General features: G+C 41.3%; 2 protein-coding genes across 46 annotated transcripts in view; one reads left to right on the forward strand and one right to left on the reverse strand.

Moving 5' to 3' along the window:
- The first annotated feature begins 714 nt into the window (after window positions 1–714).
- cd8a (CD8a molecule) lies at window positions 715–3,687 on the forward strand. Its single transcript, XM_050037103.1, has 6 exons — window positions 715–852; window positions 1,005–1,334; window positions 1,420–1,524; window positions 1,610–1,717; window positions 1,957–1,996; window positions 2,544–3,687. Exons 1-6 carry the CDS (start codon window positions 804–806, stop codon window positions 2,593–2,595), a joined length of 684 nt encoding a protein of 227 aa, XP_049893060.1. The 5' UTR covers window positions 715–803; the 3' UTR covers window positions 2,596–3,687.
- The window catches only part of cast (calpastatin), a 53,084-nt gene continuing 29,436 nt past the window's right edge, over window positions 3,372–27,019 (reverse strand). For 6 of the 45 annotated variants that reach the window (XM_050037059.1, XM_050037060.1, XM_050037054.1 and 3 more), the window contains 35 exons: window positions 23,026–23,094; window positions 20,305–20,436; window positions 19,828–19,938; window positions 18,193–18,312; window positions 17,456–17,620; window positions 17,095–17,139; window positions 16,919–17,011; window positions 16,744–16,824; window positions 14,632–14,670; window positions 13,694–13,780; window positions 13,443–13,508; window positions 13,254–13,346; window positions 13,070–13,165; window positions 12,853–12,957; window positions 12,566–12,682; window positions 12,367–12,459; window positions 12,148–12,204; window positions 10,283–10,414; window positions 10,047–10,151; window positions 9,761–9,877; window positions 9,529–9,642; window positions 9,117–9,230; window positions 8,831–8,914; window positions 8,499–8,603; window positions 8,245–8,361; window positions 7,993–8,106; window positions 7,792–7,899; window positions 7,593–7,700; window positions 7,365–7,457; window positions 7,029–7,073; window positions 6,781–6,915; window positions 5,782–5,862; window positions 5,467–5,496; window positions 5,082–5,188; window positions 3,372–4,981 (listed from right to left, as the gene is read on the reverse strand). In XM_050037059.1, coding sequence (XP_049893016.1) covers window positions 5,090–5,188; window positions 5,467–5,496; window positions 5,782–5,862; window positions 6,781–6,915; window positions 7,029–7,073; window positions 7,365–7,457; window positions 7,593–7,700; window positions 7,792–7,899; window positions 7,993–8,106; window positions 8,245–8,361; window positions 8,499–8,603; window positions 8,831–8,914; window positions 9,117–9,230; window positions 9,529–9,642; window positions 9,761–9,877; window positions 10,047–10,151; window positions 10,283–10,414; window positions 12,148–12,204; window positions 12,367–12,459; window positions 12,566–12,682; window positions 12,853–12,957; window positions 13,070–13,165; window positions 13,254–13,346; window positions 13,443–13,508; window positions 13,694–13,780; window positions 14,632–14,670; window positions 16,744–16,824; window positions 16,919–17,011; window positions 17,095–17,139; window positions 17,456–17,620; window positions 18,193–18,312; window positions 19,828–19,938; window positions 20,305–20,436; window positions 23,026–23,094 — 3,270 coding nt within the window. In that variant the 3' untranslated portion in view covers window positions 3,372–4,981; window positions 5,082–5,089. The remainder of the gene's footprint in view (window positions 4,982–5,081; window positions 5,189–5,466; window positions 5,497–5,781; window positions 5,863–6,780; window positions 6,916–7,028; window positions 7,074–7,364; window positions 7,458–7,592; window positions 7,701–7,791; window positions 7,900–7,992; window positions 8,107–8,244; window positions 8,362–8,498; window positions 8,604–8,830; window positions 8,915–9,116; window positions 9,231–9,528; window positions 9,643–9,760; window positions 9,878–10,046; window positions 10,152–10,282; window positions 10,415–12,147; window positions 12,205–12,366; window positions 12,460–12,565; window positions 12,683–12,852; window positions 12,958–13,069; window positions 13,166–13,253; window positions 13,347–13,442; window positions 13,509–13,693; window positions 13,781–14,631; window positions 14,671–16,743; window positions 16,825–16,918; window positions 17,012–17,094; window positions 17,140–17,455; window positions 17,621–18,192; window positions 18,313–19,827; window positions 19,939–20,304; window positions 20,437–23,025; window positions 23,095–27,019) is intronic. The other 39 variants (XM_050037067.1, XM_050037068.1, XM_050037063.1 and 36 more) reach the window with 20 other exon arrangements.

Consider the following 27,019-nt stretch of genomic DNA (forward strand, 5'->3'; position numbering starts at 1 on the left):
ACCTTTTAGATTATTTACTGGTGTAATATTGCTTGCCTATGATTACTTTTTCTGGTATCTGGCACAACGGTGACTTGTCAGATTCAAATCGGACACGTTGACCTTAAGTGGAATGACTCCTATGAGACCTGTTTGCCAATGTGACATCCTTATACTTGTCTCTAACTCTCCTCAGCCCCATTACATTTGTGACTAAATTTCACCAGGAAAATCAGTAATTTTTCTCACTCCAAAGGTTATTGTTGATCTTTTCACCACTTCTTTAAACACAGGAGGGAGGTCAAAGGTCAAAGTCAGCTACAAAGCAGCGGCCCTGCTGCTCCAAGACACTTCAGCAGGGTGGATTCTTGCCTACATCGAGTATAAAGATGAATCTCTTGAAATCCGTATTTCTTGAAATTGATTTTACTCGTGCGGAAACAGTGTCGATTTGTGTTTGTATAATGTGGGGTGCAATGCAGACTGTTCTTATACTTCCTATCTCTGTCCTTCTCAGCCTACATACCATGCACTGCTGCGTTTGTGTGTCAGTAAGGTGGATAAAGTTGTGCTGTTCAATGCTTCAAACCAGAGGCAGAGGTGTGAAGTGCAGATCAGGGGGCTCAACATCAAACATCTTGCAGACCACGACTGTGCTTGCAGGAGGTCTCTGCAACACTCGGCTGCAATGATGCCATTTGACACAGCAGAGAAGAAGGTTACAGGTGGGGCGTGGTTTGCTATCTCACTGAATTATCTCCCAACAGGCTCTAACAAACACCACAAAGACGCGTTTCGCAAACATTGTCATCTGCAACACAAAAATGGACCAAAAGTGGATTCGTGTGCTGGTGATTCTGCTGATTTGTCGACGTAAGTTTAACCTGAATTTTTAAATTTTCTATTCACTTCCGTGAGGTAGCTTAAAAGCGTCCTCTGATCTGTTTTGTAGCCCTTTTACTTTTGGGTACCTGAAAATAGAGAGGTGAATGATATCACTGCTCCCATTTTATCCCATCATGTAGAAATGACTTCAGGAGCCGGTGAAGACGTAACTGTAAAGGAAGGGCATCAGATTGATATCAATTGTACACCTGAAGGAACAGGCACCATGGTCATCTGGTTTCGAGTTCTCGACACATCTAGTGTGGAATTCATTGCATCTTTCAGCAACACTGGCGTCCTAAAGTCATCCTCCACGTCCTTCTCTTCCACCTTCAGTCACTCACAGAGCAAGCAAAATACCCTCACACTGAAGTTCTTTAACAAAGCTAAAGACAGTGGCGTTTACAACTGTGGGTCTCTCTACAAAGGTAATGAGCTGAAGTTTGGCAAAGCAACCCGACTGGTTGGAGGTGAGATTTCTTTCATACATTTGATCAAATGATGATAAGGTAGATGCTTTTTTAGTATCACTTCACATCTTTTATCTCCCTTCAGAGATAGTCAAAGTCCCAGTAGTAGCACCACCACAGGCCACCACCACCCAACAGAATCTATGCACAACTGCCACGCCGTGTGTTTGTAGCAACACTAACAAGCCAGGTAAATGTTCACAGTCACATCTGTGTGGAGTCCTTTTTATCTGCATGTGTATGACGCTGGTGGTAAAAGAGCATGTACTTTGCAGGGGAAACCAGTCCTCAACTATTTTGTTCTCTCATCATACTGGGCCCTCTGGCTGGCGGCTGCGGCCTTCTTCTTCTACTCCTCATCGCCACCACCGTCTACTGCAACCGTAAGTTCACCTCTTTCATGTACAAAAACGCCTTCACATAGCCAGTTACATCCTGTTTTACTGTAAGTTTACTATACAGTCAATAAATGTCTGTGCTTTGGAGAGCCGAAATTTTTTTAAATTCTTTCATTTGTTTATTTTTATTTATTTATTTTCTTTCTTCAAAACTAGAATGATTTTGCTGTAGTATGTGTGTAATAATTTGCAAAGTTTTGAATAACACTTTGGATTTTCTGTAGAAATAAGGACACGGAGATGCCCACACCATTACAAAAGAAAGTAGGTTATTTATTTGTTTTTCTGTTAACCTAATGTCATCTTTCCATTTTGGGCCGTAGCCAGAATTTTAGGAATACTGAGGTCAATAGTCCTAGTCCTCAACCAAATCACCCCAAACACCAAAATGAACGTGCCAAAAAAACTTGTTTTTCATATTTATTCATTAAGTTGTTTGTGATATTTTCTGCAAGTTTTAGATTTAATTAAAAGTCCTTTCAAGGAAATTAATCTGAAAATTGAAAAAAAAAAATACTCTCAGAGCTTTGTCTTTAATTTCTGTGTAATTATAAAAAAATTACACAGCTGTAAAATAAAGTTTTAGAGTTTTATTTCTAAATGCTGTTTCAAAGACTTTTCCACACTGCCAGGGATACTGTGTGGAGAAATACTTACTTTTTACATGTCAGATTTAACCTCAGTGTCCTCAATTGTTGCTACGGCCCTGCGTTTCATTCGTAATTCTATTGTGAGCACAGAACTTTATTATTATTATTATAAAGAGTATATTCAGAATCAGAATTTTAAATACCTTGTTTTTCTCATATAGACCACGGGTGGTGGCTCCTGGAAAACCAAAGATGAACAACAGACACGTTTAATCTAAATATGGTGCACTTTCACGGACGTTGCTTTCAATGACAGATTCATCACTGTCTCATGTTGCTATTGCAGAAATAATTTTTCATCTTCAGATTAATCACATTTATGGTGAATATTTTGCTGCCACCTTAAGTTTTCATTGTTTGTGATAGACAATAAGAAGTGTTGAAAAATCATCATTGTCAGTGGCTGCGTTACCACATTCTGATTGAACTCTTTTGATGATCTTGATATGAAATATGGATTTATCCAGTCCCCTGAATGTTTATAACAGAACCCACTGAAGACCTGAGAATAAAATATTAGAAATAAGCACAATTTATGTTTATGTTGAGATTTTTGCAAAAAGTGTATATAATTAATTTTGTTTTTGTATAGAGCCAAAGCCAGTGTTAAACTGTTTGTTTTTCCAGCAGTCTCCGTATATTATTTTTTTTTACCTTAATGATTGTACTGCGCTTTATCTTTGTTATGTTAACATTTTCAAACAAAAACTTAATTTGTCTTTAGCTTGAAAAAAAATCCCAGTAACAAAAAACAATAAAAGTAATACATTTCTCTGATACCAGCAGGATAATTACATTTTATTTTAAGTAACATTTCTCATTATGCAAATTTCTACTGTTTCAAAGGAATGAGGTTTTTTTTTTTTGTAAAATTGAAGGTACATTTTTGTAGAATTCTCCCACTGCTTGAGTTTTTGTAACTTGAAATGTTGTAAAAAAAAACCAAAAAAACTAAACTAAAATAAAACAGATTACCACTCAAAAAACAATGGATTTTATTTGTCTTTATTCTTGTTTCATATTTTTTTCTTTTTTTTTTGGCACATCAAACCCACTCATTTGCATCCCCATCAGTCATTCAGGGTTTTGGTACAGAAACATAAAGTTTGACATGAAGCTCGAGCGAGAGATATTTGTTTCGTAAGCCCCCTCGAGTCAAAAGGAAGTGGGCTGCTACAACTGTACGCAGAGTGAAAAACAACGAAGCTGGGAGTAGAGACAGAAATTTTCAGAGGAGATTCTGTTCCCTGTTGAGTTTAATACACACACACACACACACACACACACACACACACACACACACACGTCCCTTACACCTCTAAGAAAACAGTGTTCATTCATTTCCTGGATGTATTTTTTAACCTTTTCCCCACATATTACGGCAGTTCATGTTAGTTTTCGTTTCTCATTTTGGCACAAATCGTACAAACCAGACTCTACATATCGCAACTACACCATTGAAAGTTTTAGATTTTTTTTATTTAATTAGTATTCCCACATCTAAAACACCTCTCATATCTTTTGACTCACACCCACACAAAACCTTTGACATGGAAAACAAAAACTTGGGGACAGTATATTGATTTTTAACTTTACAGCTGAAAGCCCTTTGTAAATTATACAGTGTTGTTTTATATAGAGCAAAAATCTTTTTTTTTAATTTTCATTTTTTACAGTATACAAACAAGGGGGGTTGACAAAGCTTGTAACCTCCTCGGTTCACTAAGTGCACTTGTGGACACCAGCATTTTTTTTTTCTCTACAAAGCCAAATACATACAAAAGACCCTTTTCTTGAATTGATGTTTCTCTACAGAAAGTAAAAGGCATTTGCAAAAAGCTCTCGGATACAGAATTAAGCAGAACACCTCCTGGAAATCCTCCACACATTTAATCATGTAAACTGTGTTGACCAAAATATAAGCGAACTAAGCTGTACACTAGTGTCTTTAATGGCATCCGACCACATCATGGTAGAAAACTTGGCTTTTCTGTGTACATCAAGATTGCACAAACATCCCGATACTATACACCCACTCTGTACTGCTCCCACGCCAGCTGACGGCCCCCACTGCTCCCACTAACGTCACAACACCACCAGGCTGAGACAAGCAAGTGTGTTGTGATGTTAGTGTATCGCTGGAAAAACTGTCAGCTAAGATGCACGTGCAGGACTCTGACGGGCAACGCCTTCCTTTCCTCGGCACATTCAACACACCAACCAACAAAACTAATCTCATTTCTTTCCCCACAGTTCCCCTCCTTTCTTTGTCTGTTCATCTCTCATTCTTTCACTCTCCATCTTGCTTTGAAAAGTACTTTCATTTTCTCCAAAGACTGAAACCAAAATCTTCTCGCCCTTAAAAATACACATGATACTGAGCAAAAAAAGGCGCTGCATGCAGAGGTGTGTGTGTGTTTGTGTGTGTTTGTGTGTGTGTCTGTGTGTGTGCGCGTTGAGCAAGTGTTATGGGCATGTCTAGGTGTGTCTTTCATCCAGTATACATTCTCGATGATTTAGAAAAATAGAATCATTATCCAGAGAGCAGCTCCCTCACTGATGCGTCTCTGTGGCCAGGAGGACAAAATGCACCATCAACCTGCAACACGTGACACATACAGCAGTCAGCGGAAAGATCTGTGTTAAATCCGAGCATCTTAATCAGGTAAAATTGTGCGAAAGATGCGAACAAACCATACCAAGTGGTCTATCTCTTGCTTCCCTTCTTTGTAGATTTTGGCACAACGTCTGAGCTTGGCTGAGCTGGTAGCTCGTCAGTGGCAGACGGCACCTCTGCGTGGTGTTTCTGAAACACAAGGTTAAAGTTTTAAAAAATTTATAAAGAAAAAGGAAAAGCGGCGTCTCTGCATGCAAGAATTGTATAGATTTGATGTGATTGTTAAGGGAAATGAACATCAGCCAAAGCAGAGACAGGAGAGTTCATCACATGCAGCTTTGTTCAGACTCCACCGGTGGAGATTTTTACTTTGGTTCAGTTTTAGAAGATATTTTAGCACAGATTTTGTCCATGATCGTGCATGTCCAACTGAATTTTTGTCTTCATGCAGCAGGCAGTTTGCTTACTTTAGACTTTGACTTTGACTTGCTCTTGCCCTGTAACAAAGTCGACATCTTGGTTAGGCTCAACCACTCCTCGTTTCTCCACGAGGAGGTGCCCGCTGATTCACTAAGTGCTAGTAAACAACCTGCAGAGGGCGCCATGTAACAATGAAAACTAAACGTTTGTAACATCAGTACTTGTGAACGCCATTAGTCAACAGCAAACTGTCACCATGGGATGTCAAGCTTTGCATTTGGTCTCTTGTTAGTCTGTAACGTTAACTGTATGAGTAATGTCATCTGTTAGAGCCACCTTACACCCTGATCCTGATTTTTTACCTTTGGTTTGTCTGATTTAGATTTGAGCTCATCTGGGAGCAGGGTGCCAGACAGGGTGTCCAGGACAGGAGCAGGCATTGGCTGGGAAAGAAAAATAAATACATACATGATTATTATAAAACATGGTCAGCTCATAATGCATTAATGTGCTGAACTACAGTTGTTGAAGTTAGAAACTGAAACAGGTCTGTATAAATCAATTTCCGTCTTGCCACTTTTAATTGCTAATTTCAACTCCCTACATTGCTGTTCTGAAGCCCAGTGTTGGTAAAGGTTGTATCTAAAAACAGTATGGGACATTCAGAGCATAAATATAGCAGCAAACTAAAAGACATAATGTGGTAAAGACGTCCTGAGCAAAAAATGAAGTCACGCTTTCTATGTGTGTGTGTTGTCCGAGCTTCTCTGTTCTTTGCTGTGGTAGACGGTGTGTATCCCACTGGCCAGCTAATCGCTACTGCTCTGCACTGCGCTCATACAGCAGGTACAGCTGATAATTCCATCCTGACCCATGGCGTCATCCCAGAAGCGTAACCCTCACTCTCTAGTCCCCCTCTCCTGTTAACACAGTTAGCCCTGTTAGCACTGTTAGCTGCTAGCTGCCAGCTCAGCCCCCTCCATGTTGGGAGAAGTGTTTACTCTGAATCATAAATATGCTCTGAATGTCACATACAGCTCCTTTAATCAAAAGAAAATCAGAAGACAGCGTTTGTATGAAGTGATCTTTGGGAAGTGCTGTACTAAAGCATGACAGCAGTTAGCACCACATACAGTAGCACCATAATAGGCCTTGTTTGAGCAGACATTTTGACTGTCATAGAATGAAAAGCACACGTGGAAGTAAAAATTTTAATTATGGCTTATATAAAGTGTCTCAGTAAGCTATTCCATGCACAATACCTGTCTACCCTAACTGAAATGGGACCAACATTAGTTACACCTTTGCTTTTTCTCACTGTGACATGTCAAAATGTGTCACAGTTCATGTCTCTGTGCTACCTTCAGGGGATCTGAGTCCAGCACAGATGGTTCCAGCTTTGTCGTGGCAGCACATGATTCAACCGGTGCGGCGGGCGTGGGAGCAGTGGCGAAGTCACTGGACAGCAAATCCAAGGCTGTTTTATCATCCATAGTCTTCAACAGAGAGACAGGAAATGAACTGTCGTTTATACACAGTTTGTATCATTTAACAGTGCTCTCTGTCATATTTTGTGTGTGTGTGTGTGTGTGTGTGTGTGCATTTTTACCTCCTTGGGTTTTGCGTCTCCTTTCGCCTTTTCTTCTGCCATTTTCTTTAAAATCAAATAGATGAACATTAGACAGAGTAAAAATTGACACTACTACTACATACTGTAAATACACAATTTGTATTTTTGCTCCAGATTAAAAGTTAAAGACAGTAAATGATCAATTGACAAGGCTAAGAGTCTCCAGCTAGCCTAGCAACCCTGTGAGGCTGTATTTATGGGGAGAAGTCAGGGGATTGCGAAATTCATTAAGATCATCTGGGGAATTTTCAAGGCAAACAGATGGTTTTTAATTGAGATATTTTGGTCTGGACCCAAATGATGGACAGATACTACCTTAAGATCTTCCTCAGTGGGTCGATACTCAGGAGGCAGCGTGTCGTCTCTCTCTCCCATCTTAATCAGCCTCTCTTCAACGACCTCTTTCTCCTGCAACAACCACACAACACACACACATCAGGACACACTGATGGCATTGAAAATATTCACTATGGCACTGAAACACTATGACATTGACAATATTCTCTATTCACCCATGCTGGCTGTGCACTTGAAGTTATCTACCTTAACAATGTCTTTGGCAGGAACTGGGGCAGGCGGGGTAGGTGTGGGTGCGATATCCTTCAAGCTGTCTGACAGAGCGTCCAGGGCAGTGTCTGCTCCCGCGGCCAGCTACGCACAAACACAGAAAAAAGGATTTGGATGTAACTGCGGGGTTGTAGAGAGTTTACAAAAAAGGCTTGAGTTGGGCTTGTGTTTTTACCTCTAAGGCAGATTCTGTGGGAACACAAGCAGCGGACTTCACTGTCGGAGCAGCAGTGGGGGCAACAAAGTCTCCCGCTAAGGCATCTAGAGCAAAGTCTTCAGTGGACTGAGGGAATCACAGAGAAACATGTAAAATGTTAAATTATCATTACTTCTATTATAGGACTTTTCCATTGTAAAGAGGCATCTGTGCGTGCACCTGTGCAGGGGGAGCTGAGGGGGTCACCACAGGAGCCTGGACAGCAGGAGCTGATGAAGAGGTCAAGAAGTCTCCAGACAAAATGTCCAGAGCCTCACCAGTACCAATGGTGGGCTGCAGGAGGAGGGGAGAGAATGACAGATCAATCATGCAGTTAGTGCTTATTTCACATCTGTATATCATTTGTAAAAGTTAAAGACCCTGAGGAGTCATTTTAAGAGTCTGAATGAGCTGAATTTGTCTCAGTCTCACCTCGGGTTTTGGAGCAGGCAGTTTTTCTAGTTCTTCCTTATTAAACCTGTACTCTGGGGGAATTGTGTCCTCCCTCTCTCCTACAAGCACACCCTTCTCCTTCTTGTGTTTGTCCTCCTGTTAAAAGGAAAGAGGAGGAAATAAGACATTGCCTGGTGGTAAATTTCTCACTAACTGTTTCTGGGTGGAGATGTAATTGTGCCTTGACTGCACTGTCCATTAGAGAGGCAATCAATGGCTGCTTGTGCTCCTACCGACACGATGTCTTCAGGTCTGAGTTCAGTAAGTTTGGGTTTTGGTTTGTCTTCTGGCAGCGTATCAACAAGAGCACTGAGAGCATCCAGAGACATAGAGTCACCCTGGGGAGAGATCAGGAGAGGAAGTGTATGATGTAACTGAGATAGTGTTGAAGGTAAAAAGGGAAGTGATTTAAATTGAAAAAAGATGCCTCAAACCATCGGTACAGCATGAGTAAAATGCCCAATTTACTTACTTACTCAAGTGAGGCAGTTTAAACAAGAATTAAAAAACTGTAGTAAACAATGAAGCATTTCAGAAAAAAGTAATTTTGTATTTTCAGGGTTACCGTATCAGTCTTAGGTTTTGCTTGTTGTGGTTGTCCAGGGAGGACATCAACTGATTTAGGCTGCTCCAGAGGACAGACTGTTTTCTGCAGGAACACAGGGACAGACAGTACAGTGGGACATGAAGACTGGAAACAGACATGGGACCATAGAGACTGCAACAACAGGCATGCACAGCTGAGAATACTCATAATATCCATTTATTCTCCGAACTCAGTAAGGAGACACGTACAGATATGCAAACAAACACACACACACACACACACACACACACACCGACAACTTTACCTGTGGTGTCTTCTTGGTAGGAGGAGGGGCAGATGCCTTAACTCCAGAAGCTTTAGCTGGAGCCACAAAATCTGAAGAAAGTTGATCCAAAGCTGACAAATCCTCTACTTTGGTCTGGAAAACAGAGACAACAGCTTTCAGAGATGACGAAGTGCGGATATGAATAAATAAATCATGACATCCTGATTTAAACAAAGTCTTAAAATAGTATTTTGACATTTTTTGGACAGAGCCAGAAAAATTGTTTTCCCAGTTCCTTTCTCTATGCTACGCTAAGCTAACCGGCTGCTGGCAGTAGCTTCATTTAGCGTACAGACATGAGAGTGGTATAAATCTACTCATCTAACTAAACACCTCCTGTATCATGCAGCACAGTTTGACCACGTGTACCAGCACCAGACCCACAGTGTACCTGTGCAGGGGGAGCTGAGGGGGTCACCACGGGAGCCTGGACAGCAGGAGCTGATGAAGAGGTCAAGAAGTCTCCAGACAAAATGTCCAGAGCCTCACCAGTACCAAAGGTGGGCTGCAGGAGGAGGGGAGAGAGAGTGAAGGATCAATCAACATCATGCAGTTAGCGCTTATTTCACATCTATTCATAATTTATAAGAGTTAAACACCCCCTGAATTTGTCTCAGTCTCACCTCGGGTTTTGGAGCAGGCAGTTTTTCTAGTTCTTCCTTATTAAACCTGTACTCTGGGGGAATTGAGTCCTCCCTCTCTCCCACAAGCACACCCTTCTCCTTCTTGTGTTTGTCCTCCTGTTAAAAGGAAAGAGGAGGAAATAAGACATTGCCTGGTGGTAAATTTCTCACTAACTGTTTGTGGGTGGAGATGAAATTGTGCCTTGAATGCCCTGTCCACTAGAGAGGCAATCAATGGCTGTGAGAACGTATACGGATGAGACAGTGTGGCTGCTTGTGCTCCTACCGAGACGATGTCCTCAGGTCTGACTTCAGGGAGCTTGGGTTTTGGTTTGTCTTCTGGCAGCGTGTCAACAAGAGCGCTGAGAGCATCCAGAGACATAGAGTCACCCTGGGGAGAGATCAGGGAGATTGTGCTCTATTGATCCGTCGTACAATTATAGTTCAACTAAAGAGCAACAAGGCAACATGGAGAAACACGAGGGAAATAATTGAAAAAACTGTAAATGTCCTGTATCTCACCTGACCAGCAGTGAGCTTGCCAGCAGTGAGCTTGCCATCAGTGGCGTCCTTTCCAGCAGCAGTTGTCTCCTTTTTGACAGGAGGAGGAGCTTGACACACAGCCACAGGGGGAACCGCAGAGGACTCAACTTTCTACACAACAACAGAAATGACATCAAACATTACATCAGTGGCTTTCTGTAGCTGTATCTGTTTAATTCACATCAATATCTGTAGTCAGATTTATACTGGGAGCTGGTGGGGCCTGCATCAGAAGTTAGTTCACTTCTACGGATCATGTAATTTACTAAACCTCCATATTTTTAGCAATGCTTGCGACATGACTCTATGGATGTCTGACATTTTAATGCTGAGAAATCTCTCAATATCTACTGGATGGATACACACAAAATGTTTGTAACAAACATTCATGGTTCCCAGACAATCTCCGGATTTTTCCTCTAGCACCATCATGAGGTGGCTCGTTATGGTTATGAATGTAACGTTGGCAATCATTAGATGGACTGACGTGCGTTGCAGACATGATATGCTTCCCTCAGGATAAACTGTAATAACTTTAGTGATCCCTTGACTTTCCCTCTATGCCAGTGGTGTCCAGGCTTTTTTGAATGGTGGCCAGATTACATAATATGACAATACACAGGGGGGAGCTGCTTCCTATGGCTTAATACAGGTTATTAAAAAAAACCAAAAACAAAAAAAAACCATACAAACGAGACAAATGCAATTGTTTTGTGTACTTTCCACCACTTCTGAAAGTAGCAGCCCTCGCTGGCAACATTATGCTTCTTTGCTGTGGCCATATTTGCTACCTAGCGTAAAATGTCTGCTGTTAGGAAAGCATTCGTTTGCTCGTTTACTGTCTGTGAAAAGACAGCCCTGACTGCATGGTTCCTACATGGTGCATGTCAAATTATATAGTGCTGCCAGCCTGAGGTAATTGTAAAAAATGCTAAGTGATCTTGCTTGATTATCCAATATTGTGTGGTGGGCCACATATAGTATATTGTGAACAAGGTGCCGGCCATTAAAAATTGGTCCACAAGCCATATTTAGCCACCTCCTTTTTTTAAGACACATGAAAGCTTCAGAATTCATGGGTGGGGTATTCACTGACATAGAACAAAACCTTATTTCAGGCATCTAACCAAAAACCCATCTACTATGAGATAAAGAATGAGGAGTGCTAAAATGCTAACTCATTTCCTGGTTTTAGGACTCTTCCTGGACCACTGTATACCTATTTATTTTTGGCAAATCTGCATGCTGCTTTATGGCTAACACTTCCTGTTCGCACCTGGATTACTTTGTTGCTTTCCAAATTGTTTGAATGAGCCAAGACATGAAGTCATAAGAAGTGTCTTTTTTTCTGTGTTTTCCAAATGGATGGACGTCCAGGTCATGACATGGATTTTTATCCTCAATTGACAGAGCTCATTAACATATTGTCGAGTCTGACCAGCCTATAGACTGCATTACGTAATAGATGTTGCCATTGTGATGTCACCCATTGGTTTGTGGACTTCTCTTCTGAAGCTTCGTGATCAGCATTTTGGCCTTTGTCATCTTGAATTTATGGAGCCAGGAGTGACCACATTTGGACAAGAGGGTGGAGCTAACCCTAACACTACCTTGCTACCTTGTGCTTTTCACGTAAGTGCTTGGAGGAGGCTTTCTGCGTAGGCCCGAGGAAAGGCAGAGGGGCCCCAGGACAGAGCCATACCGCCAAATATAATACTGCAATGGAAATAAAGTTTTCTTTGACTAAAGTGTTCCTGACTGAACTGCAGTTTCTGGCCTTTCTGCATAGTCATTTGTACCAGCCAAGCGATGCTCGCAGACAAGACAGCGTGAGCTAGTTGTACCTTGGCAGTAGAAGAAGTAACTCCAGCCTCCAGAGAGAAATCACCCGGGACCTTTTTCTTTTTGTTTTTTTTGTCAGCAGGACACACAGCCACAGGAGGGATGTCAGGGGATTTCGAAAACAACCAACAGAGACATAATTTAAGCGGATAATAGATATTGTATTTGTGCCATTTTCATACACTTTAGTCAGCTGTTCAGTTAACAGATCTGCATTGTACCTGCGCAACAGGAGCCTGGACAGCAGGAGCTGATGAAGAGGTCAAGAAGTCTCCAGACAAAATGTCCAGAGCCTCACCAGTACCAATGGTGGGCTGCAGGAGGAGGGGAGAGAGAAAAGAGAGTGAAAAATCCTGATATTATTGTATTCATATCACAGTGATATTTCAAGAGCTTGAACAGAATTTGTCTCAGTCTCACCTTGGGTTTTGGAGCAGGCAGTTTTTCTAGTTCTTCCTTATTAAACCTGTACTCTGGGGGAATTGTGTCCTCCCTCTCTCCTACAAGCACACCCTTCTCCTTCTTGTGTTTGTCCTCCTGTTAAAAGGGATAGAATAGGAAATAAGACACTGCCTGGTGGTAAATTTCTCACTAACTGTTTCTGGGTGGAGATGAAATTGTGCCTTGAATGCACTGTCCATTAGAGAGGCAATCAATGGCTGTGAGAATGTATGAGGATGAGACAGTGTGGATAATCGTGCTCCTACCGAGACAATGTCCTCAGGTCTGAGTTCAGGGAGTTTGGGTTTTGGTTTGTCTTCTGGCAGCGTGTCAACAAGAGCGCTGAGAGCATCCAGAGACATAGAGTCACCCTGGGGAGAGGAGGAAATTAATAAACTACTCATCTCAATTCAGGTATGAAAAGAGAACAGCAGGGACATGGGGACAAAGTGTCTTGTCCACTTCAACTCCTGTATCTCTCACCCCATCAGTCTTGGGCTTGGTGTCCACTGTGGTGGTTTTTTCCATCTTGGGTTTTTTATCAACAGGAGGACTCACAGCCACAGGAGCAGCTGCTTTCTACAACAGCCAACAGAGACAACGTTCAAGATAAACAACTTTTCTGAACAGCACAGGTGAAAGAAAAGGAGATGTGAGCTTGCTGTACCGTGGCAGTAGCAGTAGCAGACGTAAGTCCAGCCTCCAGAGAGAAATCACCCGACTCTTTCTCCATTTTGGCTGCTGCAGGAGTTTGAGATTTCTGTGACAAAAACACACCATTAGATATTAAAATGTTTAGCTCGTTCAGTCAGATGACACTGTAACCACGGAGACTTGAAAGTAAGCTTTACTTTACCTTTACAGGAGGAGGTGCAAAGTTAGTAGGGCCGGCAGATGAGGCACTGACAGCATTATCCTTTTTCTACATATTTCATAAAGAAAAATACAGGACAGGAATTTGTGAGACTAATAAAAAAAACACAAAGCTATGCCTAAGTGCATGTGTATATTCAGTGCTGATAGTGTCTACAAGAGAATTTTAAGAGGGCACATGTAAAGGTGGAGGATGGACTAGCAGCAGAGTGCTACATGCTTGCAGACTCTGACCTCTTGTTGTTTGGCTGCAGCTGGACCAGTTGAACTCATGAATCCAGCTGAAAGAGAATCCAGGGCCTGGTCTGTGCTCAGTGGTTTCTGGGTTGAAAGACAGAGTGCATCACCACAAGATAACAACACAATACTTTCACATGATCTCATTTTATTAAACTACTAATCTTATTCATTTAGGAAGCATTAATCCAAATTATGCTCCAGAACAGCCACATGATTCTCCACTAGAGGGCAAGCCTGTCCAAGTCAAAGGCAAACAAAAGGGCAAAATAATGGAAACCAGACTGTATTCACCAACAGTGCAGGGAAAGAACAGACACACCCTTCACATTCCATGAAGACAAAAAAAATCACAAATAAACACATAAAACACACATTTGACACATAAAGCTGCTTCGATTTAGCAAAGCATGATAAGCAACAAAACTAAAAACACGAAACTCACACTGGAGGAAAGTGTCGGGGTGGCAGCAGATCATGAGACACCAAGCTAGAGAAGCCTCTCGCAAGACAAGATGACAGAGTGGGAGTAGGCTATGATGCAAATGTGGGTGTGTTGAGGGTGAATAAATAGTAATCTACATATGGGTGGATTTCAAAGTGTGTAACAGATGTATCAGTGTGTGCGCTCGTGGGTGTGCGTCTACGTGGTGGTGCGTGGGTTTGGTCGGACAAGAGCCAGCGAGCTTGAATAGAGAAGGTAGGTCCTGTGCTGTTTGCTGAGACAACACCCAGCAGTGCAATGATACATTCCCCACTCTAGAGGAACCAGATCGACAGTGGAAACAGTGCTTCCCAAATATGTGTGTGTAATATGAGTGCACGCTCATTTCCTTACACATGTTGCAAAAAGTTAAGTGAGTTTAAAAGAGAAAATTAGCAGAACATAGGAGGCTGTGACTTCACTAGATGTGGGCTGTGAAAGGTTGACTTACAGGAACGTCCTTGGGTTTCCAATCTGCAGGAGCTGGAGGCTAGAAAAAAAGAGATTAAGTTTAGACCGGAAGAAATGCTGAAATAATTCAGGGAGTCAACAAATGCTGCCTTGAAGGGTCAGTTGACCCAAATTACAAAAAAATCCCCTACATATTCTCCTCTCGTGGTATCTGGACATGCATTTAATTTTGTTTTTTTATTTTTGAGATATTTGTCTCTAGGGCTGAGTATCATTTTAATTGTATAAACAATATTTATGCCAATATATGAGTTCCTGTGAGCAACTCTGCTTACATAAAATAGCCGACAATTGGAGAAAAAGAAGAAGAATTAAAACTCTAGAATGTGGAACAGGCTTTTGATGCCAGCTCTTGGTACTTTACAGTTTTTTGGGATTCAGTGCAAAAAACATATTACAGCTGGTACCAAAAACAAGCTGAAGTTCAGGTTTATTTTCATTCCTTTCCTTACATGTTACACAAAAACCAGGAACACAATATAGTGCCCCTGGGGCCATAATGCAATACATAAAAACAGGGTATTAAAACAAAGCAATAAAACATGCAAAGAACAATAACAGCAGCAAACTTAGAAGCTTGGAAAAAGCATTAGGTTTGACACTAAGCCCTTCTCATTTCTGCCCCGATTAAATGGAGGTGAATGGAGTTTTGATTGTGGGGCTACCGGCGTTGAAAAGCATTTAATAATAATATAATAATAATAACAATATTTATTTGTAGAGCAATTATCTTAACAAGGTTCCAAAGTGTTTCACAAAGTGCATAAAAATAAGACAACAAAACAATATTTATGTAAGAGCAAAGAAAAACAGTGTGTACGGAGGCAAAAATAGAACAAAAAGAAATGACACACAAAAGTTACAAATCACAAAAGTACAAATCAGGCATTACAAGAGAAAGTTTTACTATAAAAATATCTTAAGCAATGATTTAAAAACGGATAATGTGCTAGCCAGCCTAATCTCCTCAGGCAGAGAATCCCAGTCTTGGGGCCTTGATGGCAAAAGCCTGCTCACCTTTAGTTTTGATCTAGGGACGACTAGTGAGGGTAGGCTTGAGGATCTCAAGTCAGGACTTGGAGCATAGGTAGTCAGAAGCTATATAACTGGGGGCTAAACAATGTTGAGCTTTAAAAGTTATAAAAAAAAATCTTAAAATCAATTCTGAAGTTAACTGGCAACCAATAAAGGGAGCCAAGAATTGGGGTGAAATGTGACCTACGATTTGTCCCTGTTAAAATGCGAACCGTAGCACTCTGAACTAGTTTACTGAAGATTTACTGAGGCATGTAAACAGTGCATTACAGATATCGAGGGCGTGAGAATACAAAAGCATGAATAAGCTTTTCTTGGTCAGGAAAAGACAGCTTATTTAATTTTGATAATATTTCTCAGGTGAAAGTCACAGGATTTAATGAGATTATTGACATGTGGTTTCAGGTGAGAATCAAAAGCCATGCCTAAGTTTCTCGCTGTAGATTTTATATTAATTACCAGAGGACCAATAAACAGTTGTAATTTCCTTGCTAGGTGATCAGGGCCAAAGATTATTACTTCTGTCTTGTCTGAGTTTAGCTGCAAAAAATGATAAATGTGTCCTAATGGAAGCTTTTCAAAACTTCCCAATTACTCTACAACTACAATGACTTCCCAACTACTTCCTACAGAAGGACAGTGACGCACCCACATATTTGTCATAGGGGTTGCCCATGGATTCATAATAATACCTCGATACTGGATGCCAAGATGGCGCCCATTCCAATGGAGGTGCTTGCCTGGCGCACACTCCAATAAAAGTTTCTAGCTTCTGGGTTTACTTCCATGGTATGCAGTTTAATGAATATATGCAATAGTGTTTCTCCCGCTGGCCCCGCTTGTGAGTTCCTGCTCGGCTCATAGACTTTACATTGTGATGACATTAGGGATTTCTAAATTGCTTTTTTCAGCTCGAGGAAAGTTTTACAAATATAAAATCTTGGTGGATAAAAAAATGCATAATAGAATAGATGGGACAGAAAACACACTCTGTTGGCGATGTGACAGAGCTAACTGCTGAATATGAAAAGGTGATGAACACAAGATGAGAACTGACCATATCTTCGAGCCTGTAGCCTGGAGGCAGCGTGCTCTCTCTTTCTCCACACTTCTCACCCACCTCGGCAATGATGTCATGCTGTGGCACATGCAACGCACACGGTTACTCACGGCAGATCCATGCTACAGCTGTGTTTATATACATACACACATGCGTGCACACTGTGTTGTACCTCTTTGACCTCTGGCCCGGTGTATTCAGGCTGTGGGCGTGCAATAGTGTCAGACGATGGCAGTATGCTGGCCAGGGCATCGAATGGATCCTCCTGCGCATGCAACACAACTCAGCACACTGGAGCGAGCAACATGCATTTCAAAGCAAACTCATATGGCTTCAGTATATATTTACCTCCTTGGTTCCTTTAGCTGCTGCGGGAGGAACCTCCACCTGCACCTGCAACACAGATCCAGGATCAGTAAAGAGTACTCAGCAACATAAAACACGCACCACATTGACATCGTTAGTGTGGTAGGATTTATAGTATGTGTGGACTTTAGTCATGATAAATCAATCCAGAAAGAGACATTTCCCCAAAGTCGGACACCAACGAAAACTCTCACAAGGCCCTGACAGCACAGAACTGGTCTATTCAGGCAGAGCACCGTGAAAATATCCAACGCAACATATCCTTTAATATCCCACAGACAGGAAATACACAGGATGAAAGTATCAGAGAGCCTCCACCCCTGTTGGTTTCAGGATCATCTACCTTCGCTTGTGTTGTTTCGGCTCCTTTCTTCCCCTGCACAGACACATTTCCAGCTGCAGTTGTGGCTGCTGCAGCTGCAGTTGTAGTTCCTGCAGCTGGCTGTGGTGCTTTAGCTGGATCAGCTTTAGGCACTTCAGCTTTGACTGTTGTGGTGGCAGCGACACTCTAAAATACAATGAATTGAATCTATTATAGGCCAAGTACATGTCCAGTAAAATTACAGATGAGCAGTTCATGATTGAGGTCAATTATGCACCCGAAAAAACGAATAAAACACAGGACAGTGAGTCCAGCAGAAGAAATCCTCCACCAATTAGATGACTGTCATTTGTCAAAAAGGTGTTGTGCAATAAAACTAAGACAAACCAACAAACTGTAGGCGTGTCCTCTCCATTTATTTCCTCTCGTTTGTTTTCCACTCAGATTTCTGATGTATGTGTGGTGTTGCAAGTGGACAGGTGTGCACCATTTGCAAATACAATAACAAGCGTAGGCATGAGCAGCAAAGGACTGTAAAGTCAAGAAGAAAAAGTCCTTTATATTTCCCAACACATCAACTCCAAAGTAGAAAAGAAAGAAACTCCCAAAGCAAGCAATGTCCGAAGCAAGGATCTGAGTGTTCTCAGAAAGTAGCAAACACCTGATAAGACTCTGCGACACGAAGAAGATGTTGCAGAAAGAAAGCCTCGCAGGAGTCACAAGAAAGGCGTCTGAGAAGCCTCAGCAGTTGAGTCTACCTTGGCTGTGTCTTTAGGTTTGGTCACAGCAGCAGCTGTTGGGCTGTAAGGTTTTGCAGGCATTCCAGCAGCAAGAGAAGGAATTGTAGCTGTGGCTGTGACTTGGGAAACAGGAGCAGTCTACAAACATGTAGCCAAATGATTACTCACAAACACAAGGATTTAGGATTCGCAGCAATTCTAAATCCAGCAAACATATTGACAAGAGATGTGGACAACATTTAAACAGTGTTAGTGAAAACAGAGCAGGAGAAAATGTACAGGGATCTCTGGTCAGATCTGCCACTGTAGCAAGAATACACATGTCAAAAGTGCTGAGTTATTAACCACTCAGTCCTACTGAGACTAATCTGACCATTGATCAGTGTGCATGGTTAAATTACGGTGCTATTTCAAAGTTAGTCCATTTAAAACAAACTTTGTATGCTTTACAGTACTGCTGACCTTCTTCTAAACTCTCTGAATTGATTTTCTGTCAGGTAGCTCGCAAGGGCTCTAACACTTATTGAGATACATAACAGTAGCAGACAGGATGTTTGGTGCATTCAGGAAGCCTTTGTATCTGAAATGTGAGTCAGCTGCTTAGCATTGTATTCACCAGATATGCGATCAGAAAATTAAATCTAAAAACCTAAAATAAACCAAAAGAGATTTACTGAAACAATACGCAATATGATAAGCAATCATGAGTGCTGTGAGAAAGATCATGTGAAATTAGAAAGGCTGTTTTAAAGCTACTGACACACAAACTGTGTATGTTGGAGTTTCCCTCAAGCACATGGCTTAACCAACCAACCAGGACTCACAAGACATTACAACCTGACAGCAACACAACCTCAATGATAAAATTGATTCATTCAAGCACGATGATTTTTCTTTTTACGATTTTTTAATCAATTGTTTTACGCCTGAATGGATATAATTCAAATGTAGAGGTGGAAATATGTTGCGACTCTTCTTGTGGTGATCTACCAGTAACGTGACGTCATATCTGATCATCATAGATCGTCATATCAATTAGAATAGCAACTCAAATTCAGTCTACCCAGGACGAACTCTCCGTCAGATCAGCAAACCTTCTTTTGCTGCAGTTACACAGATTAGACCCAGCCCACTGTGACCCCTGGTGCTGGGGTTTGCGGCACCTGATTTCGACGTACTACAGCTGCTAACGTGAGCTCCGTCTCCAGAGCTTCCGCCCAGTGCCCCAGTTGAATAGTCTCCTAGCTGTGGGGAGAGGTGGAGAGACTGCTGGGTAACTAACTAGAAAGACTGCCTGACATGTTATGTGCACTGTTTTTGGAAATATGTCTCATGATAGACAGTTTCTAGAAGTGTATGATTTATTTTTCCCCATGTTTAATTTAAAAAAAAAAAATGCAATAAATCTTAATATTGAATCACAATACTTAAGTATATAATCGCAATACATATCGAATTGGCACCCCAGTATTGTATTGAATCTGGAGATAAGCATATCCAGCCCTGATTTAAAACAAGGTTGATAAAATTTCCTTGTACCTGCAAACTGCCCAGCTGGTAGAAAATCAATCAAAACTTCAGTAAAATGATCAGCAGTAATGTAAACAAAAAGAAAAGCACCGAGCAGCTCTTTCGTCATTCTGACACCATTACCTTAGGCATCTCTTTAGGACTGCCCCTCGCCCCAGCTGATGTCATGTCAACAAGTGTAGCCCCAGCGGATGACATGTCAATAACAGTAGCACCTGCCGGCGTAGCGTTAGTCTACAAACCAAGGAGCATGTGTTTAAAGAAAGTCATGTGAAAGTTATTCAGCTCCACAGTCGGTGATGAGCATTCATCCACGCGTGATGATGTCAGAGCTCATTAACGTGATACAGCAAGTGTTCAGCCTCTGAAAAGGTCAAGATGTTTGGGTGGCTGAGCCAGAGAGAGACACCGCATACAGAGAAGAAGTAAACACTGTTTTGCAAAGATGAAAAGAAGATGAAGCCAGTGAGGAAGAGACGTGAGCTGCCTCACTGTGAGCACATGCTCAGAGTGTAGAAGGAAGCAGTGACTCATGTTACATTAGACCAAACAGCCAAAAGCCCCCCGCCCCTTTTATGTAGGTATCCAGAGTCCGTCTACCTCCGGTTTGGCTTTTGCTGCTGTCCCAACTGAGGCGCCTCCTCCTGCTGTGACGCTACTTTTGGTAGCTCCACCTGTTGCTGAGGTAACCCCCCCAGACCTTGTAGCCATGGCGGATCCTGATGATTCCTTCTGCAACGTACCAGGTGTGGAAAAGTCGATCATCTACCTTTATCACAGCCCACTGAATGACTACATTGACTGTATACATTTGTGGCAGTAGCAAATGTATTTACTGTCTCATGACTAAATTAAATGAATTGTTAAAGGGGCAATCCACTGATATTACACACAAATATCAGTTTACTTGTCACAAGCAGTATTACTCAGCTTACTCAGCAGTAAATACAGCTGTATAATGTTTTTTTGTGGCTTCAAAGATAGCTGAGAAAATGACCCTGAATATGTCATGGTGATGTAATCAAGGTCAGATTATGTCCGCTTGCGTTTTTACACTACAGATATATAACTGAAAGCCTCTGTTACAAACTGGGAGCTAATACACTTGAAAAAAGGCAGACATTTGCCAGAGAGCATCAACTGAAATTGTGCTGTTGGTTGCATTATGGGAAATGTAGTATCTGGTGATTCTTCTAAAGCAGTTTTCATTTGGTCAGTTTCTGTGACAGGGGCTTATTATTGTGTAACAAGATGATTATTCATGATAATATACATTTTATACATGGTAAGATTCATTTGGTTCAGTGGCTGTTTGTCTGGAATATAAACAACATTATTAACTTAATTTTCTGCATCATTGTACTAATAAGTTCAAGATATACTATGTAGGATTTTCCTAAAAATAGACTCATACAGAAGTAATCCCTCTCAATCATCACTCATGATCCACTAGAAGTGTGTGTCAGTGTATCTTTCTGCAGAGACTCTGCCCTTTGCCTGTATTGTCTTATTTTCTTCTTATTGTCTGTATCCAGGACGTTCCTGGACGCAGCGTGCACATGAGGTAGGGACTTTAAGCAACACGCAACAAAAAGGGAAGCTATGAATATTGTGGACACACTGGCTTCACTTTCACTGACCATTTTACCATGAAGCATAAAAGCTCTTGATACTTTTGACCATAGAAACATGAAGCTGCTGCTAGTTGAGCTAGTTGATACCGAATATACCTTTGCACATTGTTTGTTTAATCCAACATCTGTGGTGTATGTGGTGGTGTCAGGCCAAAGTGTGAACTTTGAGACATGGATACTAGGCTGTTTGAAATGATCAGAACAAAGACTTTTTACGTGTATTTACTGTGGCTAGTGTTAGCATCCAGAAGCTAAGAGACAAGACTGGAAATGGACCACATAAAAATATTAGAGACAAAATTCTGGATATATTTTTAGATTTTGAGCATTTGTTTTTTTTTTTTAAACTGTCTCTAATGAGTCCTCCAACTTTATGGAAGAGCAGTATTAAATCACTGGAGTGCCCCTTTAAGTTGAAAAAAAGAGGTAAAGATAGTCCCTTAGATGGCCTTGTACTGATGCACCATACATAGTGGCTGTTTCTGTGGCTTAATATGATATACCACCTACCACAGCACTGCTCATATACACTGCCACTGATACATGAGCAGCTGTAGGAAGTCCACCAAGAGGCCATGAAAGAGGCACCGAGGTCAGCTGCTAACAAGAGTCACTTATAGCTTAAGGTTAATGACTGAGTAACACAAGCTTCATCTGTAAATAACTTGGTAAATTTAAAACATCTCATTGTCTCATATTATGATGTTTTAAATACTGGTGCACCTATTTTCTGCAGAGGAAAACTTTCAGAGTTCAAATATCCCACCAAAGCCTTTCTCTACAGGCCGGGCACCAAAATAGACAATGTCACAGCCCAGTTGTTGAAGGCCAAGTGAAAACACTTCAGGCTGGCCCTGTTGATGTGTCCTGTCAGAACTGTCTAGCCTTGAAGAAGTCACAGAGAATACTGAAAGGCAGTTAGGCAGCGGACTTGGTGAAAGCTCTTTGTTTTCGGAGACAAATGAGGGTGTTTCATGACAAAAGCTAGTCATTAGGAGACTTTCAGTACTTTCAATGAAGACTTAAAGATTTTCAGTTTGGCCAAGAGGACAACATTGTCCGGTTGTTGTTTCCTATAAACTGAACTGGACGCCATTTGATAAAACACCTTATATAGCTAACACTGTTTTATAGCCACAGACATCATGCTGGTATGTTAACAAGAGGAAAGATCCTAAAAATAAACATGCAAAACTGACATGTAGTCATAAACAGAGTAACTCCTTTATAGTCCCTCAGTCCTGACTGACATACTTGCTCAAGTCCTATTCAAATAAACATTCAAGAACTATTGTAACATGGAAATTGCTCCAATGACCAAAACATGACAATTACTTTGATCCATTGTTTGAGAGCAGCATTAAAGGGTTAAACTGCTTCCCACTGAGAAACTGGGTGTTACCTCTTTTGTGCTTGAATGGAAGGAAAAGGAAAGTTTTCTTTATTGTGTGAGGACACAGCTATGTCCATTCCCTCACTCTGCCTCAAACTGCTAAAAAACACGAAGCTGAAACAAGAAAGGAAGTAACAATACTACACATAGTCCAGATAATGAGCAGGTCAGAGGTCAGTCAGCTGTTGATTGAACGAAGGAAGTGGACAAAATAGGGTTCTTCTGAGAGAGAGAGAGAGAGAGAGAGACAGGGCAAGAAGAGGTTAAAGGGCGTTAAAGAGGAATGTTTGATACCTCGTACTGTGCAGGCTTCACAGTGGAGACCTGAGCTGCCGGTTTGGGTGTGGCCTGGCTAGCCTGCGACTAGAGACAGAGAGAGACAAACAGACAGAGAGAGAGAGAGAGAGAGAGAGAGAGAGAGAGAGAGAGAGAGAGAGAGAGAAAAGTTATGCATGTGCAGTGAAAAATCAAACAAGAAACCATCATAATCATTTCAAGCTTCACACAGAGCAGCGTCTCGGTTTCACAACAGCCAACATTTATGGAGAAAGCAAATATTCCATGCAGCTCATTCTGGAGGGCAAGGAAAATGACGCCTGTCAACACAACTACAAACTGTATTTTTTAAGACACAGATAGAGCTGGGAAAGGACTGAGAGACAGAGAGGTAAAGATCTACAACAGTCTCCACAAACACGTCCATCACACTGCAGTCAGAGTTGGTTGATTCAAGCATCACATTCCAGACTGAAGGGTGTGACTGTTGTTTGACAGCAGACAGCAAAGACGCTGAGTATTATTGTCTGTGGTTGCTTCAGCAACTGACAACAGTGACAAGAAATGTAGGATTCACAAGCTACTCTTTTTTACTGACGTCAGACAGCCTTAAATTAACTCTGAGATCATTCACATTGGTCCGCAAAGAGACCCAATGAGGTTGGCCTTTGACTGGTCCATCAAACGCAGCTACTTCTCTCACACTTGCACACACACAACAGTGATGTCTGTGCTGTGCTGCACTGTACTTCCTCACATGGCATCTATCAAACAGTGGCAGCAGTGCAGTGATCTGTGTCTTACATTTCCTCCTGATAAGATTTGAGTTTTTGTGGTTGATGCCCTTTTCCGTTTAGTTGCAAAAGTTATCATGCAACATGAAAGCTCCCCAAAAGTGAAGCCAAAACATCTCGATCTTCCCCTGGTGGCTGGCAGCAGTATAGGTCATAAACTCCACCACTTACATGGAAGCGGATGGGTCATGGGCCAAACTAAAAGATCAAAGTACATGTCAAATAAATTTTCCTAAAGATGGTTTTTCAAAGAAGCAGTTTTTATCATGCAGATAAATGTTCAAGAGTTTTTCTGATAAGTTTGGTTGACGTCATGATTGACAGCTGCGTGTGCCAACCAGTGTGCTCACCATTGGTTGGATGGGTGTATGAGTGAGAACTCAATACTGCAGAGATTGTGACTACGCAGACTCTAGCTCCAAATGACATCACCAGCATAAGATGGCAGCGGCCATATTTGTTATATTTTGGCTTCATTTTTGTACCTTTGGACTAAGTTGAGATACACAGGCTAAACTACAGATCAAGTTCATCTTTTGCTAAGTGGCCTGTACATCAATCTGCTGCCACAAACAGGATTTTTACTCCAGAACAACCCAATCAGAGAATAAATTAAAATGAAAAATGCAGTCACTGTGTGTCCATGTGTGCTCATCTGTTATCAGGTAACAGCAACACATTCAACACTTTTACATTTAAATCTGTTTATCCTTGCATCCATCGTACATATTATGTAGTACAGCTGGCCTAACACTGGATTTTTAATGCTAAATAAATATTTGTGTTTTAAAAAAGCTAACAACAATACACAATATATATATAGTATATACATTTCTTTACATGTACACAATTTACACAAACATTTTTGATAAGAATTCTTTAAATTACTGTCAGTATTGTGGCCAAGGTATACGGGCCTACTGAGCAGGACATTTCATAGGAAAAGGTGTCAGCGCTGTCCTGAGGACAAACTGGAGTTGTTAGAAAAATACTGATTTATCATTAAATGGCAATTGGCAGTGCCCCTCTGCAGTGCCCCTCTGCAGTGCCCCCATAGCCCTGCATTCTCTCACTCACAGCGCTGTCTTCTCTTCACTCTTCTCACTCACTTTGGTTGCATACATGCTTTAGCAGCACAGTTTTGTTTTCTACTTGCACTTTGACAATCTCAGAGGCGTTTGAACATGTGCACTACAAGAAGAATATTACTTTCATTAATGTAAGAGTTTTATTTATTCTTGTTGACTTCAGTAATTCTACTGTCCTCTGCTGCTAACCAAGAAAAGAAAAGTCGCTATCATGTCATAGCCATGTAATATTAGGCTTTTAATAAAATGTTATGTTTTATTACCTTAATGTTTTTTACATTTCCACATGGTATCACCTATCAATTTTTTTTTTTTTTTTTAGATATTGTATTGAAGTTAATAATTCCAGTATCGTGACACTGGGACAAACTAAGTAAAATGTATCTTTGACATTTCTGCGTAGCAATTTCTTGCTACTTTTCATCCCGCATTTGCACCAAAACCTGATATAAAAGCTAACGTTGGCAAATTTGCCAATATATTGAGCGGGCTCTATCACACACATCATCTTAGGACTGCAGGGACGAGCTAACAGTGTGGACTGGTCTGCAAGGGCTGAAAATTCAAAGCTGGACCGTCACTGTCAGAGTTTGGCACAGAACCAGGAAACTGCTGAAATAGGATTTTTTAACTGGAATTAGGGGGATTTACAAGACACAAAACGGGGGGAAGTCAAAAAACAAGCTGCCATTATGATATGGAGCCACTGCTGGAGTAAATACTTGCAGTATTAATCAACAGCAACAACCAGAGGTGGTAGAAGTACTCAGATCTTACATTTAAGTAAAAATAGAAATACAACAATGAAGGCCTGTACTGGTAAAACTAATACATGTACTACAGGACCTGAGTAAATGCAGACACTTACCACCACTGGAAAGCGCTGAATTAAGCATCATTGCACTATCCTGTAGATATTCTGTCAGCAAATCAGTGAGAACACATCTGATGGGTGTTATTGATTTAAAGCTTTATCGTGGTAACAAGGATAGTTCCACTTGTCCTCTTTTGATGATAATGATATGATGATAAAGACATGCACTTTTGCAAACTGAATAAAACAATATTCGTCAAGCAGTGGCAAAAAAGGACGACTTCAATCCCACACATCCTACTCGAGTGTCCTCTGCTCCAAAGAGTAACTGAGGGAATTGTATTTTTAGTTTTAATGACGTACTCACAGAGTGTACTCAGTAAACTCCTTTTTGAAGGCAGCTGTGCATGCAGTATTTTGGAGACCTGCGCCGGTCTCCAGGTGGAGCCAAGTATGCTGCAGAGCCCAGCCCAATTCTTTCAGGTGGCATGAATAAAGAACACAGAGCCTCCACCCAACTGACACCAGGTCAGAGGTACTGCAGCTACTTTCACATCCAACCCAGGGCATTGTTTGGTATCATGGTACAGTCAGATCTCACCAAGCCAGTTAGAGAACATTACTCTGCTTTTCCGTCTGTTCATTGGACTGTAATTTACTTTACATGCTAATATATGGTCAGAGATGACAGTTTTTACATCGTTTTGTGTGCTTATCATAAGTTTAATATTCTTGACAGGTGCCGTCAAGTCCCGCGACAAGAAACTATTTATGTCTACAAATTACCATTATCCCACGTCTACTCACCTGTAAGCCTCTAAGTGAGTTAACCTGTCAAGCCAGCTGTGCACCACCTTTTATTTACACTGAGCCGGCAGGGTGGAGGGTAAAACCAGATTGTAAATGTCTGTGAATGACTACAGTGAGTGAACGGAAACACAGATTAACAAGAGGAGGGCAGAGACACAGAAAGACAGAGCGCATTGTGAGTTGCACCACTCTGAATCCTCTGCAATCAGGGACCTTTGATTTAGAAATGACTGCAGCTATATGATTGCCTCACACACCAGTGGCACATTTTACATGGATAAGGTCACGACCCAGCTCAGGGTTAGCACATGTGAATCACATTCAGTGTTTACTCTAGTCCTGCGTCAACTAAAGGGCAGCTTTGGGGCTCAAATGTTTCTTCAAACCCTCAATGCTTATTCTACAAAAAGATACCTGTCTTCTTACCTTTAGACCTCATACACCTGCTGAATATAGACAGAGAAACATTGAAATTAAGTCCAACTTAGAACATGCCCTCCACATGT

Source organism: Epinephelus moara, chromosome 24 (assembly GCF_006386435.1).
Source record: "Epinephelus moara isolate mb chromosome 24, YSFRI_EMoa_1.0, whole genome shotgun sequence".
NCBI lineage: Eukaryota > Metazoa > Chordata > Actinopteri > Perciformes > Serranidae > Epinephelus > Epinephelus moara.

Bases quoted from the DNA above. Each gene is read 5' to 3' on its own strand.
- cd8a (XM_050037103.1), top strand. From the start codon at position 804: ATGGACCAAAAGTGGATTCGTGTGCTGGTGATTCTGCTGATTTGTCGA. The intron at 1,525-1,609 runs GTAAATGTTCAC...TGTACTTTGCAG, and splicing joins TAGCAACACTAACAAGCCAG to GGGAAACCAGTCCTCAACTA. The intron at 1,718-1,956 runs GTAAGTTCACCT...GATTTTCTGTAG, and splicing joins CACCACCGTCTACTGCAACC to AAATAAGGACACGGAGATGC.